General features: G+C 40.4%; 1 protein-coding gene across 10 annotated transcripts in view; it reads right to left on the bottom strand.

Annotated features, from left to right (window-relative positions):
* lrch1 (leucine-rich repeats and calponin homology (CH) domain containing 1) overlaps positions 1–15276 on the bottom strand; it is an 87317-nt gene that overhangs the window by 26892 nt on the left and 45149 nt on the right. For 4 of the 10 annotated variants that reach the window (XM_017724652.2, XM_017724654.2, XM_017724646.2 and 1 more), the window contains exons 9-15: positions 11585–11670; positions 10700–10767; positions 8865–8936; positions 7465–7542; positions 6795–6831; positions 3762–3875; positions 215–271 (exon numbers count right to left, since the gene is read on the bottom strand). In XM_017724652.2, the coding sequence (XP_017580141.1) occupies positions 215–271; positions 3762–3875; positions 6795–6831; positions 7465–7542; positions 8865–8936; positions 10700–10767; positions 11585–11670 (512 nt within the window). The remainder of the gene's footprint in view (positions 1–214; positions 272–3761; positions 3876–6794; positions 6832–7464; positions 7543–8864; positions 8937–10699; positions 10768–11584; positions 11671–15276) is intronic. The other 6 variants (XM_017724650.2, XM_037539125.1, XM_017724647.2 and 3 more) reach the window with 5 other exon arrangements.

The following is a 15276-nucleotide window of genomic DNA, read 5'->3' as shown; positions in this document are numbered from 1 at the left end:
TATGTATAAATATATAAATACTACATGCCAATTTGTAATATTTGTTCACAAGCAAATCTTTCAATTTGTAAATAAAATAATAAAAAATAATAAAAATAGTAAAAAAAAATTTTTACAAAATTTTAGCATGTTCATCATTTTTTACATGGTGTGAATAATAAAAACAAACAAACACAAAAAAACTAAACAGGATCTAATGGCAGTGAAGATCTACCTTCTGCCCTTCACGCGTATAATGATCATTCGACGTCTCCTGACACATCATCTCCGCCTACGACAGAGAAAGAAGCTGCAGGTCACCAGAGCCACATACGCTCTACACTCACCCATATAAACCCTTCAGTCAACCACAGATTTACCGGCAGGCCAAGCTGAGTCTCTGACCAGGCAAAGTGTGAAAGAGCAAGTTTATAAGAGAAGATGATTCAAATGACATAAATAGATCAAATCAGATCGTTTCTGAGATTAACTGACTTTTTAAATATCTATAAAAAGGTGTGCGAGAAGAAAATAAATACTTTTTGTATTAATTTAATTCATTATTAATTATTAAATTGCTACATTCCAAAATTGTGATTAAATGGGCTTCATTCATAAATCCCTGACAGTGTGTAAGAAGAGATGAAACAATGATTCAAAATGAGCAAATTCCAAATAGTTTGTAAAAGTAGAAGAAATTATTAAAAACTCCAATATTTTAAAATTCTACATAGTCTGAAAGACGATTAAACAAATTTATTTCAAATATTCAAAAACTCAAAACAGAATAAATGTGATTAAAATTTCCCAGACTCAAAAACTCTTAAGTAGTTTTTATTTGAATAAAAGAAACAATGATTCCAAATTCTCAAATTCCAAATATTTTGTTAGAAAAATGTATTATGAAAAATTCCAATATGTCCAAATTGTACAGTTTGCAAGAAGAGATTATTTTACAAAAAACAGAAAACGATCATTTTTAATTTCCAAAATTTCGAAATCTCAAAAACTCATAACAGAAAAAATGTGATTTAAATTTCCCGAGTTGAAAAACTCAAGGTCGTTTTTACAAAAATCAGCAGAAGAAATATTTATTTATTATTAAAAATTCTAAAATTCGAGGTAGTCTGCAAGAAGTAATGGTTAAATCAGTTAAAAATTCACAACAGTATAAGTGAAGAAAAATAAGAGCAGAAAACTTTGAATTTCCTTTGAAAACTTTGAAATTGATTTGACTTTCCGAAACAAATTTCTGAAATTGCAGCTCATTTTTTGATATTTCAGGTTAAGATTTAGCCAGAATTGAATATAAAAAGTACCTAAAAAAACTAAAATTCTTGGTAGTTTGAAAGAAGAAAAGACATTATAAAAAATAAACCAAATGTCAGAGATTCCAAAATCCAGGTTTGTATGAGCAAAAGAAATGATTATTACATTTTTTAAAATTAAAAATTGCACAACTGCTCTTCTGGACTGAACAACGTCCTAATTAAAGGCCCTCTTTTATCACTCGTTTGAGCTTAAACGTACTGATTTACAGACATGCGACTATAATGCGGTCCATGAACAAACAGAGAGTGATGTCAGCGTCTAAAAGCTGCTTCTGAGCGTGTTCTGATTATCTGTGGTGATACAGCTCCGAGCCGCCCGGCGCTGTGAATGGGGCACAATGAGGCCCTGTTCTCTTCCTCAACACCTCTCTGTTCTCTCCCAGCTCCCTCCTTTATCCTCCCCCCTGCATTCCCCTCTCCTCATCCTTTCTGTTTCATTCCTCAGCTGCTTTAGAAGATTTACTACTTCATAAAAAACTGCCAGGATGGTTTTTCATTCTAGAGGAGGTTTAAATTGCAGTCCAATTCCAGCTTATTTGCCAGAGTAACTAGCTCTTCTGGCTAGTATGGAAATGCTTATATATTAATTCATCAGATTATAAAGTGGGCCATGAACGATGGTTTTGATAAGAGATGTCTGAAATTCTAGAATAAGAAAGAATAATGATATTATCAGAGATCATAATTTTGTAATTGGTTCATTTTTGGGATTTTAACTATGAGATGCTTTGACGATTTTTTTTACGTGAAGTACTGATTTCAGTCTGATGAGGTTGAACAAGCATGATCTTAATCAAGTTTAGACCAGTGAGGCAGAAAAACACACAGTTCTGGTCAAAGAGTTTGTTTCCAAGACAAATATAAACAGTGGATTTATTTCCTAAATCATTTTATTAGTTAAAAATATACCTTTTTGAAATGTGTCCCATTAAATTGTTCCCATTTGGAATTTTAATTAGTGGAATTTGTGGCCTCATTATTGTGTTTGTGCAAATCAGGAGTATCAGAGAAATCAGAGTATTCAATTAATCAGAGAACTGGAGTTTTCAGAGTATTAGAGTAATCAGGGAATCAGAGTATTCAGAGTATTAGAGTAATCAGGGAATCAGAGTATTCAGAGTATTAATCAGAGTATCAGAGTACTAGAGTAATCAGAGCATCAGAGTACTAGAGTATTCAGAGTATTAAAGTAATCAGAGCATTAGAGTATTCAGAGTATTAGAATATTCAGAGCATTAGAGTAATCAGAGTATCAGAGTACTAGAGTAATCAGAGTATTAAAGTAATCAGAGCATTAGAGTAATCAGAGTATCAGAGTACTAGAGTATTCAGAGTATTAAAGTAATCAGAGCATTAGAGTATTCAGAGTATTAGAATATTCAGAGCATTAGAGTAATCAGAGTATCAGAGTACTAGAGTATTCAGAGTATTAAAGTAATCAGAGCATTAGAGTAATCAGAGTACTAAAGTAATCAGAGTATTAGAGTATTCAGAGTATTAGAATATTCAGAGCATTCGAGTAATCAGAGTATCAGAGTACTAGTGTAATAAGAGTATTAGAGTATTCAGAGTACTAGAATATTCAGAGTATTCAGAGCATTAAAGTAATCAGAGTACAAAAGTAATCAGACTATTAGAGTATTCAGAGTATTAGAGTAATAAGAGTACTAAAGTATTCAGAGTACTAAAGTAATCAGAGAAATATTCTGAAATGTCGAAAATAGAAAAAAACAACAACAATCACTTCTATAAGTAGGTTTGTCCAAATCTTTGGCTTTTACTGCGTTTACTGTATTTCACAAGAAAAAGCACTTAATGGTAAACACACAACACAAAACACACACACTCAACCACAACATCAGGCTGAAGATGGTGCTCGACGGGATGTTTTGGGCAGGTTGATGTTTGACTTCAAAATAATGATAAATAAAGGGTCATAAAGTGTCATGAAAGCTTCATAAGTAGGAATGACCTCTAACTGCATGCAGCAAGTCATGAACACAAACACACTCATAACAATGAAGAAGGAATGCTTGCATTTGATCCATGTGATCCCAAATCAGTGATGCACTGAAATCAAATCAAATCATAACCAGGCCACAAATTTAGAAAAAAAACCTAAAACCAAAAAACTGCCAATTTTTGTTACGTTTTGCAGGATGGCATAATTATGTAAATTCATTTTGTCTTATATTTATTGTTTTGGATTAAACCCAAATTAAAACAATCATTACCAGTGAAATGATTCATATTTTATGTTTGTCTGGCCAAAGATTCTCTGCGTTTTTACTCCTGATGCTTTTTGTTGGTTGAAATTTCAGCGCATCACTCTCCAAAACGTTGACTGAGGTCATGGCTTTATAATGCATGGGTCAAACAAAACGGATGCTCAGATGAGAACATGGTTTCCCGACTGGAACGTGGTCGTGCTTGGTCGGTTCCAGGTGTTACCTCTTGAGCCATGTGGAGCGCGTACTGCTGGCACGCGAGCTGGGCCTCCAGCCGAGCCCGTTCTAGAATGTACTGTCTCTTCCTCTGGAACTCCCAGCCTTCATCGGGACCCTCCTTCAACAACAACGACACCTCACAACTCCTCACAGCTACACTCCACCACCCCCTCTAACCCTACAGGCCGTCAGGTGGGTCCGCACTGCAGTTCGTCAATTGCATAACTACATAATTTACAGATTAGCTTCACAGACGAAACTGAATCAATCACAGTAATTAATAGGGCTGCAAATACTGCACATTTTTATATTTGAATATTCCATTAAATCATCAAGATATCTGTTTATTCTACAGCCAGACATCCCAGTTAGCAAAATCTGTCTGGTTCACTTGTGGAACTGGTTCACGTCCTTGGTTTGTTCTGGCCCAGTATAAGGCTGGGTCCTCGGCCCGGATCTGGCCCACACGCTGTAAAGTGAGCAAAGCTAAAGGATATGGCCCAAATCTGGCCCAACTACGTGGTTGGTTCAAAATATTCACGCCAGAATTGTCCTACAAATGTAGATACACGGCAAAATGGTATGAAGCTGTCCAGGTTCTGACCCTCTTCTGGCCTGCATACCTAACATCTACCTGGTACTCAACCAATGCTCACACAGGAAAGCCGGAATTGGCCCAAAACTGTCTGCTGTCTGGAAAAAAGCTAAAGATATGTTTAAACTTAGTTTTTAACATTTTTACCAATTTTTTGCTCCCCAATTTTAGTCGCATACAATTCCGCCTGCTAGCTATAAAAGCATCAGCAATAAACAATCTTTCCTTATACTTCATAGCATAAAATGCTACTCTGGAGCATCCTAAGAACAACACTGGCCTACTCCACTCAATCCTGATTTCATAAAACTGATAAAAATGTTGATTATTCTAAAAAAAAAAAAAATTTTCAAATTTTAATTATCAAATTTATTCCATTTTATTGTATATCCATTGCAGCCCTAGTAGTTACTGAGTATTAAAGTCATGAGATAAATAACTGGCCTGGGTTTGAGGGGTTAAACATTTCAAAAGCGTCCACAAATCAATCACACACTTCAAACCAGAACACAGAAACACAAGCTGGGACTGAAACAGCCTCAGAGGTGAAGCTAAACTCAAGGGTTGGGCGGTATCCACTTGTTTCATGGCTCCAAATATTAATACAGTATACGGTATAACGGGGTGGGGGCATAAAAGTGTCTTAAAAGCATATTTGCCTCGTTCTGCCTTATTTCACAATCAAAAATAACCTAAAAGTTTAGGTCACTTTCAGTGGTACCAAATAAGTGAACGCAGCGCACGATTCTGGAGCATCATTCAACGAGTCTCAAGCCCTCTAGCTGACAAGTTCTAAATGGGTCGTTCTACAGAATCTGTCCATAGGAGTCACTGGTGTTACTGATTGTTTTGTGCTGTGTAGCTTTTCGCTGTTTAACTGGCCGTTCAGACATGGAACAGAAATTTGACGGCATCATTTTGAAACACTCATCATTTTTAAATATCGTGGTGTACCTTCTTACCATTATACCGCCCAACCCTAGTATACGCATATAGACATACTGTATATGCATATAACTTCAACAAGCTGGCATCACACTATTCTACAACACGCAGTATGGATCTCTATCAGACTCCCAAACCCTCAGACCGCACGATCACAGCACACACTACTTCACAACAACACACACAGGAAACGACTCAAAGCATCACGGAGGTCCACATTTCTCCAACACTGGAAATCCGATTCGGTCAGATTCATACGAAACTATTTCGGGTTCAAAATGATTAAAACGCTCGAATAACACAAATGGAGGGGAGGAATGCAGACAGTAAAAATCTCAGCCTTTTTATTGACTTTTATGTTTAAAAACAACCTGAGAATCTCGTTTTGGCTAAAAATGCCTGGTATCGTTATCGATTATGATCAATTCCAACAATCTGAAATCAATGCACTTGAATCGCCACCTGCAGATCAAGACGTTGCTCCATCTCGAGCGCACACAAACACTGCAACAGAAGCCAGGAGGTAATGGAAGCTTATATCCCACAAATGAGCACGGTGCTAACTGTACACCTAAATCTCTTGCCTTGTCAAATAATCTCAGACAGCCTCGTTTAGACTGAATGACATGCATTTATCTCTAAACACGGAGGAAAAGAGGACAAAAGCCAACCGGTTGCTGTTCTAGCTACGCTACCGCACTCGATTATAAATAATACTGTCATGCAGTGTCTGAAAGCACAAAAGCAAATCTATTAGATGACCTGAAGTTTTTTTTAATGTCTGCATAATTTATCAGTTAAGATGTAAACAAGGTAACAAGGTCATTCAGTGGGTTTGGTGTGAAACGGTTCAGACGTCTTTACAGTGGTGCTGATGGGAACCAGGCGTCGCCATGACTACAACACAGATATAGACACTTTATTTACCATCCAGAACCTCCAGAGAACCTCCACAAGTTTTTATGTTTTATGTGGAACGTTGATGCTGGTTAAAAAAGTGGAAAATCTGAAATCTGTTTTTTTTTTCTTTTACTATTTTACCACATGTCATGAAGGATTTAGGCCGAAATCTTCTTAAAACCATCATAAAAACAGCGCCTCAGTCATCAGGCAGTGAATTCAGAACCAGTTCATGTAGGAACTTTCTGTGAGGAGCTTTTAGAGGGACGTCTGGTTCCTATCACCACCACTGGGAGCAGTTCTGACTTGGTAAGATTATCTAGAACAGAGAGTTTCACACCAAACTGCTCTGAATAGGTTTGGAGGGGGAGGGAGGGGTTACATTTGATTTTTGGACAAATGTGCTTTTAGGTGCAATTCTGAAGAATAAACTCTCAAAAAACTTATGAATATTACATATAGATAATCTTCAGCTTTGACACAGGATGAAATCAATTAAGGAATATGCAGTGAACTCTGAGGACCACAGACTGGCCACACACAGCCAGAGACCACACAAACACCTACAGGAAACATGCCACACTGGAAATACAATACCTTTGGAGTGGTCTGTCCATCATCACTCTCCTGGCCACTGAGAGAATAAAAAAGAATGAATCAAAGATGATCCAAGTGGGCAATTACTAAACATTACATTAAAGAAGAAGTTGCCTGTGTGTATACAATACCACACACTGACCAGCCCCTTCACGGAGTCCACCTCCTTGTATCTACACTCACTGTCCATTTTATCAGCTCCACTGACCACATAGTTAGTTCTACAGTTACAGACTGTAGTCCATCTGTTTCTCTGATACTCTGTTATACCCTGTTCTTCACTGGTCAGGACCCCCACAGAGCAGGTACTATTTGGGTGGTGGGTCATTCTCAGCACTGCAGCGATGCTGACATGGCGGTGGTGTGTTAGTGTGTGGGTCCTGACCATTTAAGAGAAACAGATGGACTACAGTCTGTAACTGTAGAACTACAGAGTGCAGCTATACAGTAAGTGGAGCTGATAAAGTGGAGTGTAGCTACAAGGTGGGGTACCTAATAAAGTGGCTGATCAGAGTATGGGGAGTATATACACATCATTCAGCAGTTTGGATGAACTCTTTACAATACTATCAAACAAATACAGTTTCAGATACTGAATCAACTATGATGCTGGTGCTCTACACCAAGTTTCACAGAATTAACAGAAGCTGTAAAAAATCATTTCCAGTACTTAAGAGACTCGTCTACGGTGACCATTTCCACTGGGTAGAGTTTAATTCCAGACAAATCAGCCGAGTTCATATTCACCCTGAAAATAAAAGCACAAAATAAATCAGATTGTTGAAAATTTTTGGATTGGTCTTTAACATATAAAGTTAAGCACAGTCAATATTACATCATAACTCAATATTATAATTAGGGACTAATAGTGGGTGAGTTGTCATAACCGTTACACAGGTAGGCCACAAATGAAAGCTCATAAATGTTACATACCACCAACACAAACTACACTAATGTTAACCCGTTTAGCTGAATGTCTGAGCAAGGGATGTTTGTCATGTTTCAAAAAAGAATGAGAATATATATATATATATATATATATATATATATATATATATATATATATATATATATATATATAGTGCGTCCTGCTATGATGTCTGGTTTGGAGACTGTGGCTCTGTCTAAAAGACAGGAGGCTGAGTTGGAGGTGGCGGAGATGAAGATGCTGAGATCTTCGTTGGGAGTGACAAGGCTGGACAAGATTAGAAATGAGCAGATCAGAGGGACAGTGAAGGTGGAGCAGTTTGGAGATAAAGCCAGAGAGGCCAGGTTGAGATGGTTTGGACATGTGTTGAGGAGGAATAGTGGATATATTGGTCAAAGAAAGTTGGAGATGGAGCTGCCGGGCAGAAGGAGAAGAGGTAGACCTCAGAGAAGGTTTATGGATGTAGTGAAGGTGGACATGGAGATGGGTGGTGTGAAAGTAGAGGAGGCAGTGGATAGGGCAAGATGGAGGCAGATGATCTGCTGTGGTGACCCCTAAAGGGAGATATATATATATATAGTAGACATACTAGTAGATTTCTCAGTCTGAGCATGCGCGAAAACAGACGGCGGTACCAGAAATAAGCGAGCAGCGTCGCCGTGAGACGCAGCAAAACACTTTCGGAGCGGCGTTGATGCCGATTACATGCTTGACGAAATGAAGGATTTAAATATTCTTCATCTTCTAGATGATGCATGTTCATATTTTCAGGTAAAGCTGCAGCATGAAGTTTTACATCATGTTTACGTCACAAGTTTATCGGCTGGTTGCAAAACAGAAATCCAATAACCGGATTATTAAACGCACTCACTGTCTTGGATGACGAAAAGATCTCTGCTGTTGAGGACGCTGGATTTTATTCACTGTTAACTCTTTGTTAATTTTGGTTTTCAGTTTCAGTGCGTTACTAATTATAGCGAAGAATTATATCATAACAACACAAGCAGAATTGAAATTATACAATTAGAAGAAACTACAATCATATGCACAAGACTGGCCTCTATTGGTCAAATGAAACGCACCATAACACATTTAATTAGAGGAACAATAATGATATAAAACAGAAAATATGTACCGCTGACCTCGCATACCTGTTAGGGTCTTGCAGCATCTCCACAGCTTCCTTCAGAGGACTGATCATATCAACCTTCGACCTGTAGGACAGGTAGTAATGTGATCAGAACTGATACAGAGGTTATTAAAGTGATAATTTGGCGAAAATCTAGTTTACAGAATTTTCCCCACATTAACTCAAACGTAATTGGTCAGCTAAGATGTTTAGTGTTTGAAGTTCTTCTTATTTTTCGCACTGGAGCTACAAGACTACTGTAGCTAACAAGTAAAGGTAGTCTATCCGTGTCTCATTTCAGGGGCCGCATCCTTCCGAGACTGCATTTGAAGGCCGGTTGAGTCACAGCGGCACAACTAGTCCGTCCCATTTCGAAGTCTCCTTCGAGAAATGTGGCCTTCCTTTCAATGGCAACAGTTTCCAACGGGTGGATCCTTCGCCAGCCAAGATATCCCGAGGTTCATCGCGTGCTGACGAGGATTTGAGAATCCTGGCGGCGAACGGCGGCTGAAGAGTCGACTTTATAAGTATATAAGTATAAGTTAAATATATATAAATATAAGTATTGGGTTTAAACTGAGGCGAATGGCTAACCTTAAAAACCTTCAATAAAAAAACGAAAATCTCGTCAGCAGTCGAGGGTAAAGCATCTCCAGCTCTAATAAATGAAAAAAGAAAACATTTAAATCAAAGTTTCTGGCTCCGTCTTTAAAGAACTTTAAAATAACTCAACAAGAGCAGCGTTTCATGGGGCAACGGTCAGGGTGGGAACAGCGGAGCTGTGACGCCGTAAATGTGACGGAAATCCGCCGTAGAGCAGACCGTCTCATTTCGGTTCAGCCTTTGCAGGTCTAAGCAGCCTTTGAAGGACACGCCTTCGTAGACTGCGTCCTTCGAAGGATGCAGCCCCTGAATTGGGACACACTGACTATCCCATCAGCTCAGGGGTGGAGACAGTAGAGAGAAACTATGTTTAAGCAAAGCATGAATACTGAAAAATTTATTCATTAAAATTTGACTTTTCAAAACTGGAAGCACGAGTCAGCTACATTAGCCTATCGACTAATACATTTGAAGTCCTTTTCTAACAAATTTCGATCAATTTTGATTCAAAAATTCACTTTTGTTGTGAAAAATGTACACAATTCTACAATATTAAACAAAACGCTCCATTTAAAGACAATCCATAACTCATTTAGATGATCTACACTCACCAGCCACTTTATTAGGTACAGTTGCTTCTTAACACAAATAGCTAATCAGCCAATCACACGGCTGCAACTCACTGCATTTAGGCCTGTAGAGGTGGTCAAGACAACTTGCTGAAGTGCAGACCGAGCATCAGAACGGGGAAGAAAGGGGATTTAAGGGACTTTGAACGTGGCGTGGTTGTTGGTGTCAGACGGGCTGGTCTGAGTATTTCAGAAACTGCTGATCTGCTGGGATTTTCACGCTCAACCATCTCTAGGGTTTACAGAGAACGGTCCGAAAAAGAGGAAACATCCAGTGAGCGGTCAGTTGTGTGGACGAAAATGCCTTGTTGATGTGAGAGGTCAGAGGAGAACGGGCAGACTGGTTCCAGATGATAGAAAGACAACAGGAACTCAAATAACCAACCAGAGTCTCTGAGGAACGTTTCCAACACCTTGTTGAAAGTCTGCCACGAAGAATTAAGGCAGTTCTGAAGGCGAAAGGGGGTCCAACCTTTCACTAGCAACCCGATACCTATATAAGCCCATCTGTTCAGCACTTTAAACTAAACAGCATGTAATATTAGCAGCGAGCAAACGGCAATCAGGCGGAAGGATGACCGCAGAATAAAGACTAGAATAAAGAAAGAGTACTCACATTTGCTCTGAGGCCCAGTTACTGTCTTCTTCTATTCTGAGCGGCTCGTCAAAGTCGCCTCCTCGACCCTGCAAACACAAACACGTCATCTCCAGCTGCGCTCCGTCACATGACTGCGCAGTGAGGAACTGGCCGGTTAGCAATTCTAATGGACCCGTCCAACACTGCCTGCCTGTCAGAGCGAGTGATGCCCACCCAAACACTGCCAGGCCAGGTCCAGAAGCCTTCATCACACAAACTGTGGGGCGCTCACTGATTTTAATGATTATAATCCGGTTATAAATCATACTGTATCGTATTACTGTTTCACATTGTAACAACTCTGATAACCATGAATGATCTCGTCACAGAGCAGCAGCTGAACAGCACACAATTTAAACAGTTCCAATCTGAACAGACAACAGTAGTGCTGGTGATAATTTCACCTTTTTTAATTTGGCTTGAAAAAGCCAACTCACTGTTCTTTATAATCTTATTCTCCTCAAAAAATAAAACGTGGTGGTAAATTTAAAGTGAAAGTGAATTTAAGGTGGCACTGCATTTAAGGCAACACTAAATTTAAGATGGCAGTGCATTTTAGGTAATAGTACATTTGAGATGGCAGTGAATTCAAGTTGGCAGTGGATTTGGGGTGACAGTGGATTAATGGGTGGCAGTTAATTGATGGATTAATGGTGGCATTCAAATTAGGGTAGTAACAGATTTAGGGTGGCAGTCAATTTACCGAAGAAAAAAGACGTAATTTTTTACATTTTTTTTCAGCAGTTGCACATAAACAGTTCAGATAAGGGGTGGTGGTGGGGTGGGGGGGGGGGGGGTGCACTATGGCACCCTCCGCGTTTGTTAGCTAATATTTCTAAAACATGTCACATGTGTGTTCCTTACCTTGATATAACTGACAAATCGTGAGCTGAGGGCTGAGTCTCTGCAGTGATACGGTTCCTTCAGGGAGTCTGAGGGGCTTCTGTCCGCTGCAGAAAACAAATGCAAATATTTGTGTTTTATTAAGAAGCATAAATTTGCAGATTCACTTCACTGATGCTCACAGCGTACCAGAGCATAAAACAACGCACTAGGAAAAGTATTGGAACTTCAGGGAAAATCGTGACTGCAGTAGGAAAATAGCAAAAAACAATGCAGAGGAAAAATCTCCTTGGAGTGCCGAGTTCCCCTGTAAAGCTACAGGGAAATTATTGCTCCGTCCAGCATCCATCAGCATAGGAAGCCGAGTTTGTTAAGCTGTATTCCTCTCTATTTCTGACACTTCAGTCTTGCCAACAGCTAAATTTGAAGAAAACACAACCCACTGGAAACTTGCGCATCCTGCGGTCATTTTACTGCTGTCCAGATTAGAGAATTAAGGCTAAAGCTTTACTGAGATAGGAATATTTTTATATGGTAAAACATCACGATGACCACCTCCTTGTTTCTACGCCCACTGTCCACTTTATCAGCTCCACTTACTGTATAGCTGCACTCTGTAGTTCTACAGTTACAGACTGTAGTCCATCTGTTTCTCTGATACTCTGTTACCCTGTTCTTCAGTGGTCAGGACCCCCATGGACCCTCACAGAGCAGGTACTATTTGGGTGGTGGGTCATTCTCAGCACTGCAGTGACACTGACGTGGTGGTGGTGTGTTAGTGTGTGTTGCGCTGGTCTGAGTGGATCAGACACAGCAGTGCTGCTGGAGTTTTTAAACATCTCAGTGTCGCTGCTGGACTGAGAAAAGTCCACCAACCAAAAATATCCAGCCAACAGCGTCCTGTGGGCAGCGTCCTGTGACCACCGATGAAGGACTAGAGGATGACCAACACAAACTGTGCAGCAGCAGATGAGCTGTCGTCTCTGACTTTACATCTACAAGGTGGACCCACAAGGTAGGAGTGTCTAATAGAGTGGACAGTGAGTGGACACAGTGTTTCTCAGTGAGCGCTTCTCAGTGATTTTAGTCGGGCAGGTGTTGAGCTCGTTGTACCTGCAGAAGCTGAATCTATCAAACACAGAGGGCTGTTTTGCTACCATGTGGAAACTGGTCAGTTTACCTGGTCAGTTTCTCCAGTAAGCCTGGAGTTTAAGTGCTGAGTGATTAATGATGCTACTGATGCATCGCGAGTTTCCAGCTTATGGAGGCGAACTTGAACTGTAAACGCTTCATATCAGATTTAGGGCAAGCAATGACTCCACCGTCTGCAGTCTGACTCTCCATGTTTCTTCCACTTTGGGCCTTGAGTCTTTTCCGAGTCATGAGGCTCAAGTCAGAGTCAAAGTCCGAGTCACTGGTGGTCAAGCCACAAGTCTTTTTTGATTTTGTCGACTCAAGCCTCAAGTCATCAAATTCGTGACTCGAGTCTAAGCTGTATGACTCGAGTCCACACCTCTGCTAGATAGAGACAGTAACAGAAAACATTCAGCTGAAGTGAAATTACACCATGAATGTAACGTTAATGAGGCGGTCTTTATGGACACACACATCCCTTCAGGACAAATGATTCACTTCTCAGCATCAGAAAAAATATTGGAAGACATTTAACAGTAAATTACAGTCTCAAAAAGTAAATATCACCCTTTTCAGTATTTACTGTGTCCTCTCTTTACCTTTATCACAGCCTCCATGCTCTTCAGGAGCTTCACTTTCAGATCCAGTAGATCTGAAGACACGCCTCCAAAGCTTCATTTACTGAATTAATTAAACCCATTCACTGGTTTTGAGGTCTGGACTCTGGGGTGGTCATGTGTCCGTCTCCTTTTCTCAGTGAGGTTCTTCTTGATCAGCTACACGTCCTTTCAGACCCACCGCGCTGAGTGGTCTTCTCACAGTGGAAGGATGGACGGAAACCCCTGTGGATGTTCTCAGATCTGAAGCGGCTTGATTTCCTCCTCTCAGAGATGAAAGCTTTAAGCGCCGTTTATCTGATGGGGGCAGTTTTGGGGTCGACCGGGTCTTCCAGGTGGTTGTTAGGAGGAACATTTTCTCTGTAGCTTTTAATCAGTTTGGGAAACTCCACTATCTTTCCTTTTAAACTGAATAAATGAACGGTGGTCTCTGCTAACAGAGACCAGGTTGACCAGGTTGAGCTGCGAGTACCTCGACAGCTCTGCTGCTTCACCTTACAGCTTTCAGCACCCCTCCCACAGTTCTCTCTGTGTGCTGACACTGATTTCCTGTTGTGTATCAACACTTCCTGTCCTGGCCCCGCCCTCAGGTCACACCTGGGTCACACACACACTCACACACACACACGTGTAGAACGACAGCGTTTCTTCAGGATCAGTCGGCTGTGCTTCAGGATGTTTTTGTTCCACTCCTTTCACTTCCTACAGAACCACATTTCATCACAGAACTCCGTCCCTCTAGAAACCATGGCTGCTTAGACAAGCCGATTAATAAACGCAGTAGCAGGTGCTGTGGGAAGCTGTCGACTCGAGGCCTGAAATACAGCTTGAGGAAGAACTGAACTGAACATGTGAACAGAACACAAATCACTTTTCCGCGGAACAAAAATCCCAACGTCTCAATTAGTGCGGAAATACTATATGAGATTAAAGCAATTCCACCAAATGCTGTGGAAAACTGCACTGACATACAGGCTTGTTAAGCCGGGGTTACACTACATGACTTTTACCCAGATTTTAGCCCTGATTCTCAGTCTGGATGAGTCGGCTCTAGTCTGCAGATGCTTGGGTCAGTCCGAGTCGACAGTTGGAGAGAGAATCAAGTCGTGTTTGAGGGGCGCAGACTCTGACTTTTGGCCTCCTGATCACATTTCAGACCAGTCCGAGTTCATCAAACATTTGATTTGAGCAAAATCTTGTCTAAACTGATCAACGACTCAATCTGAACAGACACTTGGCTGACGCTCGTATCCAGAGCGACTTACAATTTGATCATTTTACACAGGGAGGCGAAGGCGGTGTTAGGGGTCTTGCCCAAGGACTCTTATTGGTATAGTGTAGGGGACTTGCCCAGGTGGGGGGACTGAACCCCAGTCTACAGCATAGAAGGCAGCGGTGTTACCCACTACACTAACCAACCAGATTCCTGCAACAACCAATGAAAACTGAGCGCAAAGGAAGAAAATACAGCAAGTAAACAAAGAAAAGCGGCGGAAAGTCTCTCACGTGTGGAGCGAAGCTTTATAATGAGACGAGTTTAAGACTCGTGCACAACTGAGTTAATGTACACTTAAAATTTAAATAAACGACCAAACTGATCACATTTTTTAATCCATGATCCTCAATTAAACGTGTTTACCTGCTGCTTCTTTACTGCGTCAGTGCAAACGGCAGAGAAAACAGCAGCAGCAGCAACACATTTGTTTATTCGCATCTCCTAGTAAAGGCACAACACGAGAGTTTGTGTGAGTTTGCGAAAGTTCAGTGAATTCTCGAGTTCAGTGAGCTCCTTTTAGTTCAGCCGCAGCTGAAAAGCTGAATAGTGTGTGATCCCAAATATTTCAGTCGCCCAAAAAAAATCAGCAAAAAAACAGTCTGTAGTGTAAAATTATGCCAAAAACAGAAAAATGTCAAAAATGGAAAGACAAGGTTTTGTCCTGACAGCAACAATACACAGATCAA

The sequence above is a fragment of the Pygocentrus nattereri genome, chromosome 6 (genome assembly GCF_015220715.1).
Source record: "Pygocentrus nattereri isolate fPygNat1 chromosome 6, fPygNat1.pri, whole genome shotgun sequence".
Taxonomy (NCBI): Eukaryota; Metazoa; Chordata; class Actinopteri; order Characiformes; family Serrasalmidae; genus Pygocentrus; species Pygocentrus nattereri.
The sequence above is the reverse complement of the archived record's forward strand: the minus strand, read 5'-3'. Positions and strand labels throughout refer to the sequence as shown.